The 26,302-nt window shown below is 38.6% G+C and overlaps 1 protein-coding gene across 3 annotated transcripts in view; it reads left to right on the top strand.

The window, feature by feature from the left end:
• Positions 1–26,023, top strand: part of TMCO5A (transmembrane and coiled-coil domains 5A) — a 64,091-nt gene extending 38,068 nt beyond the window's left edge. For all 3 annotated transcript variants that reach the window (XM_035259888.3, XM_017977462.4, XM_054239746.2), the window contains exons 8-10: positions 85–142; positions 4,370–4,410; positions 18,510–26,023. In XM_035259888.3, the coding sequence (XP_035115779.3) occupies positions 85–142; positions 4,370–4,410; positions 18,510–18,708 (298 nt within the window). In that variant the 3' untranslated portion in view covers positions 18,709–26,023. The remainder of the gene's footprint in view (positions 1–84; positions 143–4,369; positions 4,411–18,509) is intronic.
• Positions 26,024–26,302: the final 279 nt, after the last annotated feature.

Genomic DNA, 26,302 nt, shown 5'->3' with positions numbered 1-26,302 from the left:
AAGCTTTTTTTGAAATAACCATACTGTAGTATGAATATATTAGTGCACTTTGTTCAATTTCTGTCCTGGCTCTTATCTTCATAGATCAAAACTCGTGAGCATGAACTCTGTGGAAAAAGAGCATACCAGCCAAAATAACGAGGTGAACACTCCACTCTCTCTTCAGCTTCTCCCAGTGTCTTTGCCTTTCAAAGACGCCTCCAGCAAACTATATAGACCCACCAAATATATACCCAATCTTGCCATGTGCATTTTCCAAGAACAGTACCAGCTATAATTACAGAGCATTCCAACCCTAAGCAAACAAACTAGATGCTAAGGAACAAACTACGTTCTTCTCACTCTGCCATACAAATAACAGGTTCTCAAAAAACTAGCCAAAGGCCTAAGAGAACTCCGGATGGAGGCAAGAAGCAAGCTTAATTGAGGCTATGCTCGCTCTATAGAAAAAGGCCAACACAGGGCACAAACACCACCTCTTCCATCTCCTGCAATCATAGTATTCTTTCCTGAAGATCTCGACATGGTCCCTAATCTCTCACACCATAGAGCACCCACTGGCTGTCATCATCTAGTCAGAGTTGGCCTGTGAGTTAATACATAGAAAGCTATTTCTTCTTTATGTCCGAGTTTCATCATCTGTTCATATTTAACATTATGTAGTCACCAGCACACGTACAAAGGTCTGAGGGAAACAGAACAATTTCGTACAGAGCACCAATCCTCTTAGCCTGCTTGATGGCTTCTGGTAGCAAGGATAAAGGGTTAAAGTTCGACTTTTGGTGGGCTTTAAATTTTGTAATTTATATTAGCTTTAGAGTCCAGGTTGACAATCATCAGAAATTTCATACAGTTGAGATAAATTCTCAGAAAAAAGGAGCTTATCTCTTCCTTAAAAGCAAGTATCAAATAGTGATCATTGTGCTTATGTCATCCAAGTGTTTGGATATATCTTAGGCCATGTCCATGATTCTCAGCGTTCTGAACAAGTCATTCTTGCCCTAAAGCTTGCATATTCTGCTTAGTAAACAAAATCCCTGAAACCAACCCGACCCACTTCTGTAGAACCAAGTTTTTGCCATCTCCAATGTGTCCTAGATCTCTCCCAACAACTCATCAAAGTGTTCCTTCTAAATATCTATCAGAGAAAAAAAATAATAAAGTTGCCTACATCAAGCTCATCAGGGTCTCATGATGGTTCAATGACCTAGTGATGTCTGAGCAACTTTAGAGAGAGGCTCCTGAGCAGTTTGACTGTTTGGCAGGCCATGTAATCTTACTTAAACTATAGAACAAAATGTATAATCCTGAAAGTTTCTTTCTAATTCTGATTCTGTGAGCCTCATTTCCACAGCTCTAATTTTTGTTTTTTGGGGTTTTTTTGGTAGGAAACTGAGGTCTCACTATGGTGTTCAGGCTGGTCTTGAATTTATGGACTCCTGGGTTCCTCCCACCTCAGCTTCCCAACTAGCCAGGACTACAGGCACCTACCATCATGCCTGACTTTCTCTAAAATGTGATCATAATTCCTCTTTTCATCTCACAAGGAAGTTAAAAGGACAATGAAATAACGGAGAAAGCATTTTGAAATAAGAATGCCACAGAAATACAGGATTTATCCTTATCATTGGATTTTTTCTTCTAAGTTCAGGGGTACATGTGCAGGATGTGCCCCATCACCTAGGTATTAAGCCTTGCTATTAGCTTTTCTTTGTGATGCCCTCCCTCCTACTACCTCATACCTGCTGACAAGCCGCAGTGCATGTTATTCCCTTGCATGTGTCCATGTGTTCTCATCATTCAACTCCCACTTACAAGTGAGAACATGCAGTGTTTGTGTTTCTGTTTCTGTGTTAGTTTGCTGAAGAAAATGGCTTCCAGTTCCATCCATGTCCCTGCAAAGGACATGATCTCATTCCTTTTATGTCTACCTAGTATTCCATGATGTATATGTATCACATTTTCTTTATCTAGTCTATCACTGATGGACACTTAGGTTGATTCCCCATTTTTGCTATTGTGAAAAGTGCTGCAATGAGTATTTGTGTATATGTGTCTCTATGATAGAATGATTTATATTCCTTTGGGTATATACCCAGTAGTGACATTGCCAGGCCAAATATTATTTCTGCTTCTAGGTCTTTGAGGAATTGCCACACTGTCTGCCACAATGGTTGAACTAATTTATACTCCCACCAACACTGTAAAAGCATTCTTCTTTTCAGCAACCTCACCAGCATCTGTTGCTTTTAGACCTTTAATAATAGCAATTCTGACTGGTGTGAGATGGTATCTCATTGTGGTTTTGATATGCATTTCTCTAATGATCAGTAATTTTTTCCATATTTTTTTTGCCTGCATGTATGTCTTCTTTTGAGAAGCGTCTGTTCACGTCCTTTGCCCACTTTTTAATGGGTTGTTTTTGTTTTCTTATAAATTTGTTTAAGTTCCTTATAGACTCTGGGTATTAGACCTTTGTCAGATGCACAGTTTGTAAAAATTGTCTCCTATTCTGCAGGTTGTGTATACACTCTGGTAATAGTTTATTATTCTGTGCAGAAGCAGTTTTGTTTAATTAGATCACATTTGTCAATTTTTGCTTTCTTTGCAATTGCTTTTGGCATTTTCATCATAAAATCTTTGCCCCTGCCTATGTTCATGGTATTGCCAGGATTTTCTTCTATGGTTTTTACAGTTCTTGGTTTTACATTCAAGTCTTTAATTCATCTTCAGTTAATTTATGTATATTTTGCCATGGAGGGGTCCAGTTTCAATTTCCTGCATATGGCTATCCTATTTTCCCAACACCATTTATTAAATAGGGAGTCCTTTCCCCATTGTTTGTTTTTGTCAGGTTTGTTGAAAATCAGATGGTTGTATGTGAAAAGTTTTATTTCTGACTTCTCTATTCTATTCCATTGGTATATGTGTCTATTTTTATACTAGTACCATGCTGTTTGGGTTACTGTAGTCTTCTAGTATAGTTTGAAGTCAGGTAGTGTGATGCCTTCAGCTTTGTTCTTTTTGCTTAGGATTGTTTTGGCTATTAGGTTTCTTTTTTGGTTACAAATGAACTTTAAAATCTTTTTTCTAATTCTGTGAAGAATATCAATGGTAGTTTAATGGGAATAACATTGAATTTATAAATTACTTTGGACAGTATGGCTACTTTCACAATATTGATTCTTCCTATCCACGACCATGGAATGTTTTTCCATTAGTTTGAGTCCTGTGATTTCTCTCAGCAGTGGTTTGCAGTTCTTGAAGGAGTCTTTCACTTCCCTTGGTAGCTGTATTCTTAAGTTTTGTGTTTTCGTTTTTGTTTTTTTTTTTGTAGCAATTGTGAATGGGAGTTCATTCATGATTTGGCTCTCTGCTTGCCTATTGTTGGTTTATAGGAATGCTGTGACTTTTGTAAGTTGAGTTGGTATCCTGAGACTTTGTTGCTTTTCAGCTTAAGAGATTTTGGACTCAGATGATGGGGTTTTCTAGATTTAAGATCATGTCACTGAAAACAAAGATAATTTTACTTCCTCTTTCCCTATTTGAATACCTTTCATTTCTTACTCTTTAATGAATGCCCTGGCCAAAACTTCCAATGCTATGTTGAATAGGATCGGTGAGAGAGGGCTTCCTTGTCTTGTGCCAGTTTTCAATGGGAATGCTTCCAGCTTCTGCCCATTCAGTGTGATATTGGCTGTGGATTTGTCATATGTGGCTCCATTATTGTGAGGTATGTTCTTTCAATACCTAGTTTATTGAGAGCGTTTAACACAAAGGAATGTTGAATTTTATCAGAGGACTTTTCTGCATCTATTGAGATAATCATCTAGTTTTTGTTTTTAGTTCTGTTTATGTGATGGATTATGTTTATTGATTTGTGTTGAACCAACCTTGCATCCTGGGGATGAAGGCAAATTTGATCACTCATCTTTAGATTTTTATAGCGTTTAAGACTTATCTCTTAAGATATATTTATACAGTTTTCTTAGCCTACAAACTTCTCTAAGTGTCACTGGCTGAGCAGAAGATGGAATAGTATAGTGAGAGAGCCAAGAATGTGGACTCAGAGATCCCAGATTCCAGGCCCAGTCCTGCCACTAACCAGCTATGTGACGTTGGACAACATTCTTTGCCTTTCTATGCCTTAGTCTGGTCATATAAATACGAAAAAAGGTAGGATGAATAATACTAATAAATATATTTTCAAAATTTTGCCTGAAAATTTTATGTGCTTATGCATATAAAAAGAATTTGTCAAAGTTATCTAAATAGCATTTAACTAATGGCTCACTAAATATTACTGGACAATGATAATAACCTCCAGAAATTGCTTATTCATCAATATCCTTTCTTCTTCTTCTTCCAGGGTATGCCTACCCATAAGACAGCAGTATTATTCAGTAAAAAGTAAGTAAAATATCTTCAAGTAAACTTCCTATAAAATTGTGAGCCCTATTTAGCCATGTTGGCAGAGGGAAAAGTCTAAACTAGAACCTTGTACATGCACACACACACACACACACACACACACGTGTCAAGTCAAAAAACTAGTATCATTGACTATTTCTCAATCCTAATGATATGACTTACATGGTTAAAGGTAATTAATAATCTCAACTTTCTATTATTAAAATCAATAGCCTTGTGACAATAAAAAACAGGAATTTGATTATCTAAAAGAGGTGTGGCAAATCTCCTACTTACTGCATTTTCCCTTTAACAATTTGAATTATCTTGATGTATCTGGTTTCCTAGTGGCCCCTGTAGATTAGATGAAGACTGTCACATGCTAGTATAACACTGCAAGAATTATGAGAAAGAGCATCTAACAGTATTCAACACGTAACGGTTGCTCAAAACTACCTGTTAAATTAAATAAGAATTTAAGATTCAAACACTTGAGTTTATATTCATCCTAAGGGAATCACTGTGATAGCAAAGTAAAATTGGTATTCATGAAGCCCCTACATTTTCAAGAAAAGGTGAAATTACATTCAATATAATCTGTTTAAGAAGGCATAAAGAAACATATATTCAAAATGGTATTAAATATGATTTAGACAGAGTTCCATCAAAATGGTTAACATAAAATTATCGGTGCTTAAAGGTCAGCTTCAATTGTCTGGAAAATTTGCTTAAGGAGAATACTCCTTCATACCAGATAAATGAAATATTACATCTTTCAATATTCCTAAATACAATATTCCTGAAACAATTAGCAGAATTTTCTGTAGAACTCCTAGTTTGTTCTCTTATGCTCCAACACCAGGGCCCACCATGGAAATGACTGTGTGGACTCCTAGAATAAGGACTGTCTGCCTAAAGAGAGTTGGTATCCTGAAAGGAATCTTACAAAAGAGATCCTGCAAGTCTAGCTCATCATGTCAAACTACAAATGTCTTTCCACTTGTTCTGCCTCAACATCCTGTGGGCACTGGTACATTGGGCACTAACTCAAGAGACAAGAAAGCTCAGCTATTCCTAGGATTTTCCCTGGGAATGAAATCCCAGAACCTCTCATACACATTGCCTCAAATATCATGGAGAGTGGTGGAAAGATTTTTCAAGATCTTCTGATTCTAATTTTGACCAAGGTGCTATACTAAAACGAATACTGGCTCCTCTCATCAAGATCACTCATAGCGGTAAACTTGAGAAAAGTGGAGGGGAAGGAGCTGTTTTTGACTGATAAGGGTGAACAGTGAATTTGTCCTGGGGCAGAGACATCCCAAAACAGCTAGGTAAGGATAATACAGGAAAGAAATAGAAAAGGTTTACTCATGCAAATCATATTAAAACCATAAGGCTGGCCAGGCACAGTGGCTCATGCCTGTAATCCCATCACTTTGGGAGGCCACCGTGGGCAGATCATAAGATCAAGAGATAGAGACCATCCTGGCCAACATGATGAAGCCCCACCTCTACCAATAAATACAAAAATTAGCTGGGCACAGTGGCATGTGCCAGGAGTCCCAGCTACTCAGGAGGCTGAGGCAGGAGAACTGCTTGAACCTGGGAGGCTGAGGTTGCAGTGAGCTGAGATTGTGCCACTGCATTCCAGCCTGGTGCCTTGTAACAAAGCAAGACTCTGTCTCCAAAAAAGAAAAGGAAATAAAAGAAAACAACTTAAGGCCTAAATAACTCATCAGTTGAAAGAAAAAAAAAATCAGAGAAGATTCAAGATGGTGCTGTAGGAGCAGCTCAGGATTGCAGCTCCCAGTGAAAGCACAGAGAGTGAGTGGACACTGCATTTCCAGACAGATCTTTATTGCCCACAGACCAGGAGATTCCCAGGCAGAGAAGTCCCACGGGTAGCCAGTGCAGCTGTTTCGACAGGCATGGCAGTTTTGGCTAGCGCGGCCATTTCGGCCCATGCTGCAGCACAGCGGCTCTCCGTACAAGATACACTGGTCTGGTTGCCCTGTTAAACTGGCAATTGGAAATCCAGGAAGGCAGATTAGCCCATTCATCTGATTAAACGGACTGAAACATAGAGTCAGGTCAGGAGATTCCCAGGAAGCAACATTGTTTCAGCCGGCACAGTGGGTCACCGCACAGGAAATCACACATATCCTGGTACCCTTTCAGCAGGCGACTGGAACACCTAGGAGAGAGTCAACCATTCAACTTAAAAAAAAGGGGGCTCTGAGGCAGGGAGCCAGGTGATCAGGCTTGGTGGGTCCCATGCCCACAAAAACAAACAAACAAAACAGCAATTGGAAACACTCAGCGTTGAGAGTTTCACGGCAAGCACAGCTAAACCTGGGATGGTCCAGCTCTGTGGGGTAGGGGCATCTGCCATTATCGAGGCACTCCACCCCTGTGGAGGTAGTCTGCCATTGCTGTTGCAGCCTGCTGTTGCCAAGGCAACCCACCATAACACAGAGAGTCCGCCATTACAGAGGCGGGCCACCATTGCCGAGGCACTTCTAACCACACCCATATAAACAGGACTGCAGAGAAATACACACGGCAGCAGGCGGAGCCCACAGCAACAGGGTGGACCCCACAGCAGATCAGCAAAGCCTTTGCAGGCAGACAGTGACTAGGCTGCCTCCTTGCTGTGCAGGACAGCCCTGAAAAAAAAAAAGAAAAAAAAAGACGGCAGCACAATGGATACTCATAAATAAAGCCCTAACTCCCCAGAACAGAGCATCTGGGGAAAAAAGGGGGGGTTATGAGTTCTGCTGCAGCAGACTTAAACGTACCCACCTAGCAGCTCTGAATGAACAATGGAGCTCACAGCTCAGCACTTGAGCTTCTATAAAGAACAGACTGTCTCCTTAAGCAGCTCCCTGACCCCCCGTATATCCAAAGAGTCACCTCACAAAGGCATCATTCTGGGACAAAGATAGCAGAAGAAGAAACTGGTAGCAACACTTACTGTTCTGTAGCTGCTACAGGTGATGCCCCGTCAAGAAGGGCCTGGAGTGGACCTCAGCAGTCCTACAGCAGAAGGGCCAGACTGTTAGAAAAAAAACCAAGAAGCAGAAATAACTTCATCATCAACAATCTGGACATCTACTCAGAGACCCAATCTGAAAATCAGCAACTACACAGATGACAGGTGGATAAATCCACAAAGATGGGAAGAAACCAGCACAAAAAGGAGGAAAACAAAACACCATACCTCCTAAAAGGGATCACAATTCCTCACCAGCAAGGGAACAAAGCGGGACAGAGAATAAGTGTGATGAAATGACAGAATCGGACTTCAGAATGTGGGTAATGAGACACTTCCGTGAGCTAAAAGAACATGTTCTAAATCAATGCAAAGAAACAAAGAATCTTGAAAAAAGATTTGAGGAAATGATAAAAAGAATGGACAACTTAAAGAGGAATATGAGTGAATTGATGGAGCTGAAAAACACAACACGAAAACTTCATGAAGCATGCAGAAGTTTCAACAGCCGAATTGACCAAGCAGAAGAAAGGATATGAGGTCGAAGATCAACTCAATGAAATAAAATGAGAAGTCAAGATAAGTAAAAAAAAGCGCAAAGAGGAATGAACAAAGTCTCCAAGAAATATGGGACTATGTGAAGAGACCTAATCTACATTTGATAGGTGTACCTGAATATAACGAAGAGAATGAATCCAAGCTGGAAAATACTCTTCAGGATATTATCCAGGAACACTCCCCCAACCTAGCAAGGCAGGCGAATATTCAAGTCGCAGAAATACAGAGAACACCAAAAAGATATTCCTCAAAAAGAGCAACCCCAAGGCACATAATCATCAGATTCACCAGGGTTGAAATGAAGGAGAAAATACTAAGGACAGCCAGAGAGAAAGGATGGGTTACTTACAAAGGGAAGCCCAACAGATTCACAGCAGATCTCATGGCAGAAACCCTACAAGCCAGAAGAGAGTAGGAGCCAATATTCAACATTCTTAAAGAAAAGAACTTTCAACCCAGAATTTCATATTCAGGCAAAGTAACCTTTATAAGTGAAGGAAAAATAAAATCCTTTGCAAACAAGCAAGTACTCAGAGATTTTGTCACCACCAGGCCTGCTTTACAAGAGTTCCTGAAAGAGGCACTACACATAGAAAGGAACAACCAGTACCAGCCACTCCAAAAACATACCAAATGGTAAAGAGCATCAACAAAATGAAGAATCTGCATTAACTAATGGGCAAAACAGCCAGCTAGCATCAAAATGGCAGTATCAAATTTACACATAACAATATTAACCCTAAATGTAAATGGGCTAAATGCATCAATCAAAAGACACAGACTGGCAAATTAGATAAAAATCCAAAACCCATCAGTGTGCAGTATCCAGGAAACCCATCTCACATGCAAGGATACACAAAGGCTCAAAATAAAGAGATGGAGGAAGATTTACCAAGCAAATGGAGAGCAAAAAAAAGCAGGAGTTGCAATTCTCATCTCTGATAAAATAGACTTTAAGGCAACAAAGATCAAAAGAGACAAAGAAGGACATTACATAATGGTAAAAGGATCAATAAAACAAGAAGAGCTAACGATCCTAAATATATATGGACCCAATACCGGAGAACCCAGATATATAAGGCAAGTTCTTAACGACTTACAAAGAGACTTAGACTCCCACACAATAATAGTGGGAGACTTTAACACTCCACTGTCAATATTAGACAGATCAACCAGACAGAAAATTAACAAGGATATCCAGGACTTGAACTCAGACCTGGAACAAGCAAACCTGATAGACATTTACAGAACTCTCCACCCCAAATCCACAGAATATACATTCTTCTCAGTGCCACATCACACCTACTCTAAAATTGACCACATAATTGGAAGTAAATCACTCCTCAGCAAATGCAAAAGAACTGAAATCATAACAAACAGTCTCTCTGACCACAGTACAATCAAGATAGAACTCAGAATTCAGAAACTAACTCAGAACCACACAGCTTCATGGAAACTGAACAACTGGCTCTTGAATGTTGACTGGATAAACAATGAAATGAAGGCAGAAATAAAGAAGTTCTTAAAACAAACGAGAATAAAGACACAACATACCAGAATATCTGGGACACATTTAAAGCTGTCTCTAGAGGAAAATACATAGCAATATGTGCCCACATGAGAAGAGTGGAGAGATGCAAAATTGACACCCCATCATCAAAATTGAAAGAGCTAGAGGAAAAAGATCAAGAAAACTCAAAACCTAGCAGAAGACAAGAAATAACTAAGATCAGAGCAGAACTGAAAGACACAGAGACACAAAAAAACCCTTCAAAAAAGTAATAAATCCAAGAGCTGGTTTTTCAAAAAGATCAACAAAATAGACCATTAGCCAGATTGATAGAAAAGAGAGAGGCGGATTCAAGATGGCGTGGTAAGAACAACTCAGGATTGCAGCTCTCAGTGAATGCGCAGAGGTTGAGTCAAAGCCGCATTTCCAGATGAATCTTTGTTGCCCACAGAATGGGGAAATTCCCAGGTGTAGGAGAGACACGGTATGCAAGCGCAGCCATTTTAGCTATTGTGGCCACTTTGGCCGGCGCCGCAGCACAGCAGCACTCTGCGACACTCTGCACAAAACACACTGGTCCGGGTGCCCTGCTAAACTGGCAATCTGAGATTTGGGAGGGCAGATTAGCATATCCATCTGATTAAACGGGACTTGGACAGTGAGCCAGAACAGGAGATTCCTGGGAAGTGGCGTTTGAGTCAGCGCAGTGGCTCACTGCATGGGAAATCACACAGATCCTGGTGCCCTAACAGTGGGCGACCAAAACACCTGGGAAAGAGCCATCTGTTCAACTTTAAAGAAAAAAAGAAAGGTGCTCTGAGGAAGGGAGCCAGGCGAGCAGGCTCGGTGGGTTTCACCCCCACAGGGACAAACAAAACGGCAATTCGAAATGCTCTGGGTGGAGAGTTTCACTGCTGGCACAGCTGAAACCAAGATGGTGCAGCTTGGTGGGGGAGGGGCGTTCGCCATTACTGAGGCAATCCACCCCTATTGAGGTACACTCCCATTGCTGACACAGCCTGCCATTGCCGAGGCAACCCGCCCTAACAGAGACTCTGCCGCAGAGTGGAGCCCGCGGTGGAGCCTGCGGCTGCAGGACAGAGCCCACAGCAACAGGGCGGACCCCATATGAGCAGGGCGGAACCTCGGCAGGCAAATAGTGAATAGACTGCCTCCTAGCTGGCCAGGATAGTGCAACGGACACTCATGAAGAAAGCCCCAACTCCTCAAAACAGAGAATCTGAGGAAAAAAAGGGGTTTTAAGAGTTCTGCTGCAGTAGACATAAACATAGCAGCCTAACAGCCCTGAATGAACAACGGAGCTCACAGCTCAGCACTTGAGCTTCTATAAAGTACAGACTGTCTCCTCAAGCAACTCCCTGACCCCTATATATCCAGAGTCACCTCAAAAAGGACTGATCAGACTGACATTAGGTGGGCATCATTCTGGGACAAAGATAGCAGAATAAGAAACTGGTAGCATCCCTCACTGTTCTGCAGCTGCTACAGGTGTACCCCAGACAAGCAGGGCCTAGAGTGGACCTCAGCAGTCATACAGCAGAGGGGCTAGACTGGTGGAAGGAAAACCAAGTAACAGAAATACCTCATCATCAACAATCTGGGTGTCCACTCAGAGACCCAATCGAAAAGTCAGCAACTTCTCAGATGACAGGTGGATATATCCACAAAGATGGGAAGAAACTAGTGCAAAAAGGAGGAAAACACCCAAAACCAGAACACCTCTCCTCCTACAAAGGACCAAAACTCCTCACCAGCAAGGGAACAAAGCTGGACAGAGAATGACTGTGATGAAATGATGGAATCAGACTTCAGAAGGTAGGTAATGAGAAACTTCTATGAGCTAAAAGAACATGTTCTAAATCAATGCAAAGAAATGAAGAACCTTGAAAAAAGATTTGAGGAAATGATAATGAGAATGGACAACTTAGAGAGGAATATGAGTGAATTGAAGGAGATGAAAAACACAACACGAGAACTTCACAAAGCATGCACAAGTTTCAACAGCCAAATTGACCTATCAGAAGTTGAAGATCAACTCAATGAAATAGAACGAGAAATCAAGATTAGAGAAAAAATGCAAAAAGGAATGAACAAAGTCTCCAAAAAATGTGGGACTATGTGAAGAAACCTAATCTATGTTTGATAGGTGTACCAGAAGGGGATGAAGAGAACGAATTCAAGCTGGAAAATACTCTTCAGGGTATTATCCAGGAAAATTTCCCCACCTAGCAAGTCAGGCCAACACTCAAATCCAGGAAATACAGAAAACACCACAAAGATACTTCGCAAGAAGAGCAACCCCAAGGCACATAATCGTCAGATTCACCAGGGTTGAATTGAAGGAGAAAATACTAAGGGCAGCCAGAGAGAAAGGTCGGGTCACCCACAAAGGGAAGCCCATCAGACTCACAGCAGATCTCTCGGCAGGAACCCTACAAGCAAGAAGAGAGTGGGGGCCAATATTCAACATTCTTAAACAAAAGAACTTCAACCCAGAATTACATATTCAGCCAAACTGAGCTTCCTAAGTGAAGTAAAAATAAAATCATTTGTGAACAAGCAAGTACTCAGAGATTTTGTCACCACCAGGCCTGCTTTACAAGAGCTCCTGAAAGAGGCACTATACATAGAAAGGAACAACCAGTACCAGCCATTCCAAGAACACACTAAATGCTAAACAGCATCAACATAATGAAGAATCTGTATCAACTAATGGGCAAAACAGCCAGCTAGCATCAAAATGGCAGTATCAAATTCACACATAACAATATTAACCCTAAATGTAAATGGGCTAAATGCACCAATCAAAAGACACAGATTGGCAAATTGGATAAAAAACCATCATCAGTGTGCTGTATCCAGGAAACCCATCTCACATGCAAGGATACACAAAGGCTCAGAATAAAGGGATGGAGGAAGATTTTTCCAAGCAAATGGAGAGCAAAAAAAAAAAAACAGGAGTTGCAATTCTCATCTCTGATAAAATAGACTTTAAAGCAACAAAGATCAAAAGAGACAAAGAAGAACATTACATAATGGTAAAAGAATCGATACAACAAGAAGAGCTAACGATCCTAAATATATATGGACCCAATACAGGAGTACCCAGATGTATAAGGCAAGTTCTCAATGACTTACAAAGAGATTTAGACTCCCACACAATAATAGTGGGAGACTTTAGCACTCCACTGTTAATATTAGACAGATCAACCAGACAGAAAATCAACAAGGATATGCAGGGCTTGAACTCAGACCTGGAACAAGCAAACCTGATAGACATTTACAGAACTCTCCACCCCAAATCCACAGAATATACATTCTTCTCAGCGCCACATCACACCTACTCTAAAACTGACCACATAATTGGAAGTAAAGCACTCCTCAGCAAATGCAAAACAACAGAAATTATAACAAACAGTCTCTCAGACCATAGTGCAATCAAGTTAGAACTCAGAATTCAGAAACTAACCCAGAACCGCACAGCTTCATGGAAACTGAACAACTGGCTCTTGAATGTTGACTGGATAAACTATGAAATAAAGGCAGAAAAAAAAGTTCTTCAAAACCAACGAGAACGATGACACAACATACCAGAATATCTGGGACACATTTAAAGCAGCCTCTAGAGGAAAATACATAGCAATAAGTGCCCATATGAGAAAAGTGGAGAGATCCAAAATTGACACCCTATTGTCAAAATTGAAAGAGCTAGAGGAGCAAGATCAAAAAACTCAAAACCTAGCAGAAGACAAGATATAACTAAGATCAGAACAGAACTGAAGGAGACAGAGACACAAAAACCCCTTCAAAAAAATCAATAAATACAAGAGCTGGTTTTTTGAAAAGATCAACAAAATAGACAGACCACTAGCCAGATTGATAAAAAACAAAAGAGATAACAACCAAATAGATGCAATAAAAAATGATAAAGGGGAAATCACCACAGATTGTACAGAAATTCAAACCATCATCAGAGAATACTACAAACAACTCTATGCACATAAACTAGTAAACCTGGAAGAAATGGATAAATTCCTGGACACCTCTGTCCTCCCAAGCCTAAACCAGGAGGAAGCCAAAACTATGAATAGACCAATAACAAGATCTGATGTTGAGGCAGCAATTAAGAGCCTACCACACAAAAAAAGCCCAGGTCCAGATGGGTTCACAGACAACGTCTACCAGACACACAAAGAGGAACTGGTACCATTCCTTCTGAAACTATTCCAAATAATCCAAAAAGAGGGAATCCTTCCCAAATCATTATATGAGACCAACATCATCCTGATACCAAAACCCGGCAGAGACCCAACAAGAAAAGAAAACTTCAGGCCAATATCCATGATGAACATAGATGCAAAAATCTTCAATAAAATACTGGCAAGCCGATTGCAACAGCACATCAAAAAGCTTATCCACATTGATCAAGTAGGATTCATCCCGGCGATGCAAGGCTGGTTCAACATACGCAAGTCTATAAACGTAATTCACCACATAAATAGAACCAAAAACAAAATCCACATAATTATCTCAATTGACACAGAGAAGGCATTTGACAAAATTCAACAGCCCTTTATGCTAGAAACCCTCAATAAACTTGATATTGATGGAACGTATCTCAAAATAATAAAAGCTATTAATGACAAACCAACAGCCAATATCATACTAAATGGGCAAAAACTGGAAGCATTCCCTTTGAAATCTGGCACTAGACAAGGATGCCCTCTCTCACTACTCCTATTCAATATAGTACTGGAAGTTCCAGCCAGAGCCATCAGGCAAAAAAAAAAAGAAGGAAAGGGTATTCAAATAGGAAAGAAGGAAGCCAAATTGTCTCTATTTGCAGATGACATGATCGTATATCTAGAAGACCCCATCATCTCAGCCCAAAAACTCCTGAAACTGATCAGCAACTTCAGCAAAGTCTCAGGATACAAAATCAATATGCAAAAATCACAAGCATTTCTATACACCAATAACAGACTTAAAGAGAGCCAAATCAAGAACAAACTGCTATTCACAATTGCTACAAAGAGAATAAAATACCTAGGAATACAACTAACAAGGAATGTAAAGGACTTCTTCAAGGAGAACTACAAACCACTGCTCAACAAAATAAGAGAGGACACGAACAGATGGAGAAATATTCCATGTTCATGGTTAGGAAGAATCACTATTGTGAAAATGGCCATACAGCCCAAAGTAATTTACAGATTCAATGCTATCTCCATCAAGCTACCAATGACCTTTTTCTCAGAACTGAAAAAAAAAAAAAAACACCTTAAACTTTATATGGAACCAAAAGAGAGCCTGCATAGCCAAGTCAATTCTAAGTAAAAAGGACACAGCAGGAGCCATCACACTACCAGACTTTAAACTATACTACAAGGCTACAGTAATCAAAACAGCATGGTACTGGTACCAAAACAGAGATAGACCAATGGAACAGAACAGAGGCATCGGAGGCAACACAACATATCTACAACCATACAATCTTTGATAAACTTGACAAAAACAAGCAATGGGGAAAGGATTCCCTATTTAATAAATGGTGTTGGGAAAACTGGCTAGGCTTGTGCAGAAGGCAGAAAGTAGACCCCTTCCTGACACCTTACACTAAAATTAACTCCAGATGGATTAAAGACTTGAACATAAGACCCAACACCATAAAAACCCTAGAAGAAAATCTAGGCAAAACCATTCAGGACATAGGAGTAAGCAAGGACTTCATGACCAAAACACCAAAAGCATTGGCAACAAAAGCCAAAATAGACAAATGGGACCTAATCAAACTCCACAGCTTCTGCACGGCAAAAGAAACAGTCATTAGAGTGAATTGGCAACCAACAGACTGGGAAAAATTTTTTGCAGTTTAGCCATCTGACAAAGGGCTTATATCCAGAATTTACAAAGAACTAAAATAGATTTACAAAAAAAAAAAACAAGCCAATTCAAAAATGGGCAAAGGATATGAACAAGCACTTTACAAAAGAAGACATACATGAGGCCAACAAACATGAAAAAATGCTCATCATCACTGGTCATTAGAGAAATGCAAATCAAAACCACATTGAGATACCATCTCACGCCAGTTAGAATGGCAATCATTAAAAAATCTGGAGATAGCAGATGCTGGAGAGGATGTGGAGAAATAGGAACACTTTTACAGTGCTGGCGGGAGTGTCAATTAGTTCAACCCTTGTGGAAGTCAGTGTGGGGCTTCCTCAAGGACCTAGAAATAGAAATTCCATTTGACCCAGCAATCCCATTACTGGGTATATATTTAAAGGACTATAAATCGTTCTACTATAAGGACACATGCATACGAATGTCCATTGCAGCACTGTTTATGATAGCAAAGACCTGGAACCAACCCAAATGCCCATCGATGATAGACTGGACTGGGAAAATGTGGCACATATACACAATGGAATATTATGCAGCCATCAAAAACTATGAGTTCGTGTCCTTTGTAGGGACATGGATGAACCTGGAGAACATCATCCTCAGCAAACTGACACAAGAACAAAAAATAAAATACCACATGTTCTCACTCATAGGCAGGTGATGAACAATGAGAAGACATGGACACAGGGAGGGGAGCACTACACACTGGGGTCTATTGGGGGGAATCGGGGAGGGACAGCAGGGGGGTAGTTGGGGAGAGATAGCATGTGGAGAAATGCCAGATATGGGTGAAGGCAAGGAAGGCAGCAACTCACTGCCACGTGTGTACCTATGCAACTATCTTGCATATTCTTCACATGTACCCCAAAACCTAAAATGCAATAAATATATATATGTATATATATATACATACACATACTCTGTTTGTGAAACACTATCCATAGTATAAAAATGCTCAAAATACTCTGTTATACAAAATATACAATGTCCTTTCATACTGTTATAAAGTATATACACTATTTAGATGCACTCTCTGATAAAATGTATTTAAATTCCATTTGTACTCATTTATAAAAAATATATGTACTTTGTTTGTGAAACACTATACATAATATAAAAACGCTCAAAATACTCTATTATAAAAAATATAGAATATTCTTTTATACTCTCTGTCAAAGTATATACACCGTCTAGAGTTACTCTCATAAAATATATTAAAATTCTGTTTGTACTCAGTTATACAAAAAAGAAAAAGAAAAAAAATCAAGACCACCATAGGGAGGTTTATAAAAAATTATTACAAAATGTTACAGATAACATGAATGTTAGAAGACAACATAATCTTGGATAGAAACTCATTTATCAAGAAAGTAAGAACTGCCTTTAAATGACTAATAAATTCAACTTAATTCCAGTCTAACTCTCCAAATGGTTTTCCATGGAATCGAATAAAGGAATTCTAAAATATACTCTATATGGAAGACTAAAGAGTCAGGAATAACCTGGACAGTTTTAAAGAGCAATGAGTGGGGAACATGCCCTTCCAGATATCAGGACTTAGGATGATGCTATAGTAATTACAGTGTGATGTTGGGGCAGGAATACGAAAACTGCCTAGTGGAATGGAACAAAGAGTTCAGAAATTGTGCACATAGCAAACTTTGGTATGTGACAGTGACTGCATGTAAAAGGAAAAGGAAGAACAGCAGGAAAAAAATGGTTATCTATATGAGACTGGATCACTAAATACAAAAAGCAAGCCTGGATGTGTTAAAGATGTAAATGCTTTAAAAAAATTAAAATCTTCAAAGCTCTGTATTATTTTTTATGCTACATAATAAATTATCCCCAAAACTTAGTGACTTCAAAGAACAAACGTTTATTAGCTCACAGTTTCTGTGGGCCAGGAATCCACTTAGCTAAGTGGTTGTAGCTCAGTATCTGTCATGAAGTTGCAGTTAGGATGTTGACCAAAATTGCAGTCATTAGAATCTTAGGCTGCAGCTAGAAGTTATATTTCTAAGGTAACTAACTCACACATGTAGCAAACTTTTTCTGGTAGTTGACAGAAAGTCTCAGTTTCTCACTGCATAGACCCTTCCATAGGGCTGCTTGAGTGTCCTCACAGCATGACTGCTGGCTTCCTCCAAAGAGCATGGAGGAAACTGCAATGTCTTTATGATATAGTCTAGGAAGCTACACTACACACTGTGACTTCCACCATATTCTTTTCTTCAGAAGTAAGTTATTAAGTCCAACCCACACTCCAACGGAAGGGAATTCTCTTGAAAGGAGGAGTAAGAAGCCATCTGTAGACATATTTTTAAACTGCCATAGACTTTTAATAGAAAATATGAATATCTTTTGCATTTTGGGATAGGGAATTTTTTTTTAAGGATGCAAAAAGGATTGATTCTAATGAAAGGAAAGATTGACAAACTAGACCCTACTAAAATTGAGAACTGTTTTTCTTTAACATTCTAGAGCAAGTCAAAGTTATAAGTTGGGAGGATATATAACAATACATACAGTGGAAAAGGACCGATGTCAAGAGCATAAAACAAATTCTTACAAATCAATAAGAAAAGCTCAAACTTCCTTGTAGATAAATGGGCAAGAAGAAACACATAAAACCAATAAACCTATGAACAGATGTTAATCATTATTGTTATCAGGGAAATCCATATTGAGGCCATAACAAGAGATTATTTTCCACCGATTTGATCAGCAAAAGTGTTTAAATCTGATAATATCACATGTTGGAGAAGATGTGGGTTCACAAAAACCTATACCTTGCTGGAGGTTTATAACACAATCCAACCGTTTTGAAAAACAACTCACCAAAACAAAACCAAAAATGAGAGAATGAAATGATTTTAGCGATAAATGCTACCAGGAAAAGAAAACATGGTAATGGACAGAGAATAACCAGAGGGCCAGAGCATGGGAAAGGGGAGCTGCCACTATAAAGGGCTCTCAGGAAAGCGGGTGACACATGGGAAACATTTGAATATCAGTAAGGAGCCAGACACGCAATCAGGTATGACGTGTTTTTTGTTCCAAGTTTTCTAACCTCTGGTTAACAGTCTGTTGGCTTTCTCTTTGCAGGATTTTTTGCTGTCTGTTTTTCATCACCCTGTTTTTCATCAGACTGCTGAGCTACATGTTTTTTCATGTAAGATTTATAAATCCAGATCTCCTTATCAATGTACTGCCCAGGGTACTGAGCAGGAGCATCTTGTGGAAGCTCAGATGCATCTTCTTTCCATCTCTCACACTTGAGACAGAGGACATGTTACCCCACTGATCCCAAAGAAATATCCTTGAGCAACAGAAGGGAAGTGGGATCCTAGTGTGTAGAAAGAAGGCAGGAAACTTGTGGAGGAAAGAGGTTTACTTCAGTTTTTTCCTCAAGGTTTGCCCACTTGACTACCTTCTCTCTCCATGTTATTTATCCAAGATTAACCTCGCTCAGTAAAAAGCTCTGTAATAGATTTATGTGGCTCTATGGATCAGCTGAATAGTACCTGACGGTAAACAAATTTGACCATTAGGGGAATTATATAAATGCAAAGAAAAGTTAATTTATTATTCTAGTGAACCTCAAAAATCTGACACACTGGATCCCTGAAATGCAGAAGATTACTTACTACTTATATTAGAATTCATAGGTTGTAAGTGACCTTAGCTTAAAGCAATTTATACCAAATACATAATTATATTCACACATTTAAATATAAAATTAAAAGCTTATGAATAAGCCAGGCAAGACAGCAGAAGACTCCATCAATGATTCCCCCTTCAAAAACACCAATTTAACAACTAGCTACCTAAAGAAAGCACCTTCATAAGAATGAAAAATCAGGTGAGCACTCACAGTACAAAGTTTTAACTTCATATCGCTGAAAGAGGCACTGAAGAGGTAAGAAAACCAGGTTGGAATCGCCAAAACCACCGCTTCCCCTTCCTCCAGCAGCAGGAGTGTGGTATAGAGAGCATTTCTGTGTGTTGGGGAGAGAAAGATTGCAGCAGTTGTGAGACATTGACCTCAGTGGTTCCCTATTATAACAGAAAACAAAACCAAATCAAACTCAGCTGACACTTGCCTACAAGGAATAATTTAAACCAGCCATAGCCAGAGGAGAATTGCTAATCCCAGCTGTTGGAATTTAAGTTTTGGTAAGCCTTGCCACTCCCAAGCTAAAGTATTCTGGAGACAAATAAACTTGAAATCCCTAGGTGAGTACTAGTGCTTTACCAGGCCCAGACACAGTGGACTTGGTGGGGAGCCGTGGTGGTCAGAGTGTCTAAGGGAGTGCTGGAATCACCCCTCCACTAACCCCAGACAGCACAGGTCATGGCTCCAAAAGAGACCCCTCTCCTCTGCTCAAGGAGGACTCAAGTTGGGAGGACTTTGTCTTGCATCTTGAGTTGCAGCTCCAGCCACAGGAAGATAGGGCACCAGTCCGAGTCATGAGCCCTCCTTTCTAGGCCCTAGCTCCAAGATGTCATTTCTAGACACAGCGTGGGTCAGAAAGGAAGCTGCTACCTTTAAGAAGACTCAGTCTTGGAAGGACTCATTATCTGCTAACTAAAAAGCCCTTGGGCCCTGAATAACCAGCAAGGACACTTAGGTATTATGTGGAGGGCTTTAGGTGATATCCTGAGAATTGCTGGCTTCAGGTGAGACTCAGCATAGTCCCAGCTATTGTGGCTATGGGTCAAGATACCTTCTACTTGAGAAAAGCAGAGGAAAAAGCAAAGGGGACATGGTCTTCCACTTGGCCACAGTGGGCTAGAGGACAGAGTGAGCCCTTGGGGTCCCCAATTCCAGGACTTGGTTTTTGGAATACATTTCTGGAAATGCCCTAGGCCAAAGGGGATCACATTACCCTGAAGCATGAGTCTCAGGCCAGACTTTCACTACAAGTTGACTGAAAAGCCTTTGGGCCTTCCTTAAAAAAACCTTAGTAGTAGTCTGGCAGTACTCCCCATAGATCTCTGGTGGTAGTGGCCATGGTGTGAGGCATCTCTGTCTTTGGAAAGGGGAGGAAAGAGGAGAAGGACTGAGTCTTTTGGTTTCAATGCCAGCTCATCTCCAGTACAATAGAATATCAGTTAGACTTCTAAAATTATTGACTCTAGACCCTGGCTTTCTGACAGCACCTCTGGACATGCACAGGCCCAGGGGAAACTCACCACACTGAAGGGAAGGACACAGGCCTGGTTGCTCTGCCACCTGCTGATTGTAGAGCCCCAGGGCCTTGAGTGAACATAGGCTATAACTAGGGAGTGATTACAGCAGGCCTTGGGTAAGACCCAGTGCTGTGCTGACTTCAGGTCTAACCCCGCACAGTCCTAGTGGCTTTAGCCACAGAGATACTTATGTTAAACCACCCTGAGCTCCAGATGACTCAGAAAAGAGATCTTCCATTCATTTGGAGGATGTAAGCAAAGAGAATAAGAACCTCTGCCTGATAATCCAGAGAATTTTTTCAGATTTTGCATAAAACCATCAAGGTGCTACCTCTACAAGTCTGCAAGAACCACAGTATTACTGGGCCTAGGCGGCCCCTAAGGCAGATATGGCTTAGATCGCAATATCAAAATATCACCAGGGACCAATCCTGAAGAAACAGAGTTATGTGACCTTTCAGATAGATAATTAAAATACCTGTTTTGAGGAAACTCAAAGAAATTCAAGGTAACACAGAGAAGAAACTCAGAATTCTATCAGATAAATTTAACAAAGAAATTAAAATAATTTAAAAGAATCAAGCAAAAATTCTAGAGTTAAAATGCATTTAGTATACTGAAGAATACATCAGAGTCTTTTAATAGCAGAATTGATCAAGCAGAAGAAATAATTAATGAGCTTGCAGACAGGCTAACTGAAAATACACAGAGAAAACAAAAGAAAAAAAAAGCACACCTACAGAATCTAGATAGTAGTCTCAAAAGAAAACATCTAAGAGTTATTGTCCTTAAAAGGGAGGTAAAGATATAGGCATAGAAAGTTTATTAAAGGAATAATAAAGAACTTCCCAAACCTCGACAAAGATATCAATATCCAAATATAGAATACCAACAGATTTAACCCAAAGAAGACCACATAAAGGCATTTAGTAATCAAACTCCCAAGGTCAAGGATAAAGAAAGGATCGTAAATGCAGCAAGAGAAGAGAAACAAATAATGTACAGCGGAGCTCTAATAGGTCTGGCAGCAGACTTTCCAATGGAAATCTTACAGGACCGGAGAGAGTGGCATAACATATTTCAAGTGCTAAAAAAAATAAACATTTATCCTGCTATAGTACTCTGGTGAAAATGACTTTCAAAAATAAAGGATAAATACTTTCCCAGACAAACAAAATCTGAGGGACTTCATTAACACCAGACCTGTCCTACAAGAAATGCTAATGAGAGCATATTAATGAGAAGGAAAAGGACATTAATGAGCAATAAGGAAGTATCTGAGGTACAAAACTCACTGGTAGTAGTAAGTACACAGAAAACACAATATTATAACATTGTAACTGTGGTATGTAAACTACTCAAGTAGGAAAACTAAACAATGAACTAATCAAAAATACAACTTTTCAAAACATAATATAATAAAATCTAAATAGAATTTAAAAAGTGGAAGGACAAAGTTAAGAGACAGAGTCTTTGTTTTCTTTTTGTGTGTTTGTTTATGCAAGCAATGTTAAGTTGTTATTAGCTTAAAATAAGGGGTTAAAAAATATTATTTGCTAACATCATAGTAATCTCAAACCAAAAAACATACAATGGTTACACAAGAAATAATGTGCAAGAAACTAAATTATATCATCAGATAAAATCACCTTTACTAAAAGGAAGACAGGAAGAAAAGAAAGAAGACCACAAAACAACAAGAAAACAAATAACAAAATGGAAGAAGTAAGTCTTTACTTATCAATAATAACATTGAGTGTAAGTGGCCTAAACTCTCCAATCAAAGGCCATAGACTGGCTGAATAAATTTAAAAACATGACCCAAAGAACTGTTGCCTAAAAGAAACACACTTGACTTATAAATGCACACAAACTGAAAATTTAAAAGATAGAGAAAGATATTCCATGCAAATGGAAACCAAAAAAAGAACAAGAGTAGCTGTACTTATATGGGACAAAATAGATTTCAAGATAAAAAATATAGGAAGAGACAAGGTCACTACCTAATGATAAATGAGTTAATTCAGCAAAAGGATATAACAATTTTAAATATATATGTACCCACTGGAGAACCCAGATATATGTAGCAAATATTATTAGAGCTAAAGTGAGAGAGAAAGAGACCTTAATAAAATAATACCTGGAGATTTTAATACCCTACCTTCAGCTTTGGACAGATCTCCCAGACAGAAAATTAACTAACATTGGATGTAACCTGCACTGTAGTCCAAATAAACATAATAGATATTTACAGAACATTTCATCTACCGGCTTCAGAATACACATTCTTTTCCTTAGCACATGGAACACTCCCAAGGATAGACTGTCTATTAGATCACAAAACAGCATTCACAAAAAATTAAAATAATATCAAGCATCTTCTCTGACCACAATGGAATAAAACTGGCAATCAAAAACAAGAGGAATTTTGAAACTATAAAAATACATGGAAATTAAACAATATGTTCCAGAATGACTAGTAGGTCAATGAAGAAATTAAGAAGGAGATTGAAAAAAATTCTTGAGACAAATGTTAAGGAAATACGACATAAAAAAACCTATAGGATACAGCAAAAGTATTAATAAGAGGAAAATTTATAGCTATAGGTGCTTATATCAAAAAAAAGAAAAACTTTAAATAAACAACCTAATGGTGTGTTTAAAGAACTAGAAAAGTAAATGCAAAACAAACCCAAAATTAATAGAAAAGAAACATAAATATCAGAGCAGAAGTAAATGAAATCGAAATGAAGAAAACAATTCAAATGATCAATGAAACAAAAAGTTGCTTTTTTGAAAAATTAAACAACATTGAAAAGCCTACAGCCAGACTTACAAAAAAGAGAGAAGATTCAAATAATGAAATCAGAGATGAAATTGGTCCTGCAGAATTCAAAGGATTATTAGTGGTTACTATGAGCAACTATAGGCCAATAAATGGGAAAATCTAGAAGAAATTGACAAATTCCTAGATACTTCCAACTTAACAAGATTCAACCATGAAGAAATACAAACCCAAAAAGACCAATAACAAGTAATGACTGGGTAGTATTCCATTGTAGATATACACCAGTTATATACTTGTTGACTGATGGGGATTTGGGGTTGGTTCCATGATTTTGCAATTGCAAATTGTGCTGGTATAAACATGCATGTGCCAATCTTTTTCGTATAATGACTTCTTTTCCTCTGGGTAGATACCCAGTAGTGGGATTGCTGGATCAAATGGTAGTTCTACTTTTAGTTCTTGAAGCCATCTCCACACTGTTTTTCATAGTGCTTGTACTAGTTTACATACCCACCAGCAGCATAGAAGTGTTACCTCTTCACCACATCCACATCAACACCTAGTGTTTTTTGATTTTTTGATTATGATGATTCTTGCAAGAGAAAAGTGGTATCACATTGTGGTTTTGATTTGAATTTCCTTAATCATTACTGATGTTGAGCATTTTTTCATATGTTTGTTGGCCATTTGTATATCTTCTTTTGAGAATTATCCATTTATGTCCTTAGCCCACTTTTTGATGGGATTGTTTGGTTTTTCTTGCTGATTTGTCTGAGTTTATTGTAGATTCTGCATAGTCCCTTATTCAGATGTATGGATGGTGAAGATTTTCTCCCACTCTGTGGATTGTCTGTTTACTCTGCTGACTATTCCTTTTGTCACACAAAAGCTCTTTAAGTCCCAGCTATTTACCTTTACTTTTATTGCATTTGCTTTTGGAGTCTTAGTCATGAAATCCTTGCCTAAGACAGCATCTAGAAGGGTTTTTCCAATGTTATCTTCTAGAATTTTCCATTTTAGTTCTTAGCTTTAACTTTAAATCCATCTTAAGTTGATTTTTGTATAAGGTAAAATATGATGATCCAGTTTCATTATCCTACACGTGGCTAGCCAATTATCCCAGCACCATATGTTGAAAAGGGTATCTTTTCCCCACTTTGTTTTTGTTTGCTTTGTCAAAGATCAGTTGGCTATAAGTATTTCTGAGTTCTCTGTTTTGTCCCATTGGTCTATGTGCCTATTTTTATACCAGTACCATGCTGTTTTGGTGACTATGGCCTTATAGAATAGTTTGAAATCAGGTAGTGTAATACCTTCATATTTGTTCTTTTTGCTTAATCTTTCTTTTGGCTATGTGGGCTCTTTTTTGATTTTATATCAACTTTGTAATTATTTTTTTCTAATTCTGTGAAGAATGATGGTGGTTTTTTCATAGGGATCGCATACAATTTGTAGATTGCTTTAGGCAATATGTCATTTTCACAATTTTGATTCTCCCCATCCATGAGCATGGGATGTGTTTCCATTTGCTTGTGTAGTCTACCATTTCTTTCAGCAGTGTTTTTTAGTTTTCCTTGTAGAGGTCTTTCACTTCCTTGGTTAGGTAAATTCCTAAGTATTTTATTTTATTCATTTTTGCAGCTACTGTAAATGGGGTTGAATTCTTGATTGGACTCTCCACTTGGTCTCTGTTGGTGTATAGAAGAGCTACTGATTTGTATACGTTAATCTTGTATCCAGAAATTTTGCTGAACTCTTCTATCAGTTCTAGCAGTCTTCTGAAGGAGTCTTTAGGGTTTTCAAGGTAAACAATCATATCATCAACACACAGTGACAGTTTGACTTTCTCTTTGCTGATTTGTATGCCCTTTTTTTCTCTCTCTCTGTCTTATCTGATCACTCTGGCTAGGATTTCCAGTCCTATATTGAAGAGGAGTGGTAAGAGTGGGCATCCTTCTTGTTCCAGTAATCAGAGGGAATGCTTTCAACTTTTCCCCATTCAGTATTATATTGGCTGGTCAAAGATGGCTTTTATTACATTGAGGTGTGTATCTTCTATACCAAATTTGCTGAGAGTTTTAATCATAAAAAGATGCTGGATTTTGTCTAATGCTTTTTCTGCATCTACTGAGATGATAATGTGATTTTGGTTTTAATTTTTTTTATGACTTGTGTATGTTAAACCATCAGTGCATCCCTGGTATGAAACCTACTTGATCATGGTGGATTCTCTTTTTGATATGTTATTGGATTTGGTTAGCTAATATTTTTTTAATGATTTTAGTATCTATGTTCATCAGGGATTTTAATATCTATGTTCATCAGTCTGTAGTTTCCTCTTCAGGTTATGTCCTTTCCCAGTTTTGGTATTAGGGTGATGCTGGCTTCATAGAATGAATTTAGGGGTAGGGGTTCCCTCTTTCTCTATTTTGTGTAATAGTGTCAAAATGATTGGTACCAATTCTTCTTTGAATGTCTGGTAGAATTCTGCTGTGAATCCGTCTGATCCTGGAGATTTTTATGTTGGTGGTAATTTTTTATTTGCCATTTTTATCTCGCTGCTTGTTATTGGTCTGTGCAGTGTATCTAATTCTTCCCAATTTAAGCTAAGATTGTATCTTTCCAAGAATTTATCCATCTCTCCTAGGTTTTATAGTTTATGTGTGTAAAGGTATTCATAGTAAACTTGAATGACATTTTTATTTCTATGGTGTCAGTTGTAATATCTCCTATTTCATTTCTTAATGAGGTTATTTGAATTTTCTCTCTTCTTTGTTAATCTTGTTAGTGATTTATCAATTTTATCTCTCTTATCAAAGAACCAGTTTTTTCTTTCATTTATTTTTTGTATTTCTTTTGTTGTTGTTTGTTTCAATTACATTTACCTCTGCTCTGATCTCAGTTATTTCCTTTCTTC

Source organism: Callithrix jacchus, chromosome 8 (genome assembly GCF_049354715.1).
Source record: "Callithrix jacchus isolate 240 chromosome 8, calJac240_pri, whole genome shotgun sequence".
NCBI lineage: Eukaryota > Metazoa > Chordata > Mammalia > Primates > Cebidae > Callithrix > Callithrix jacchus.
The sequence above is the reverse complement of the archived record's forward strand: the minus strand, read 5'-3'. Positions and strand labels throughout refer to the sequence as shown.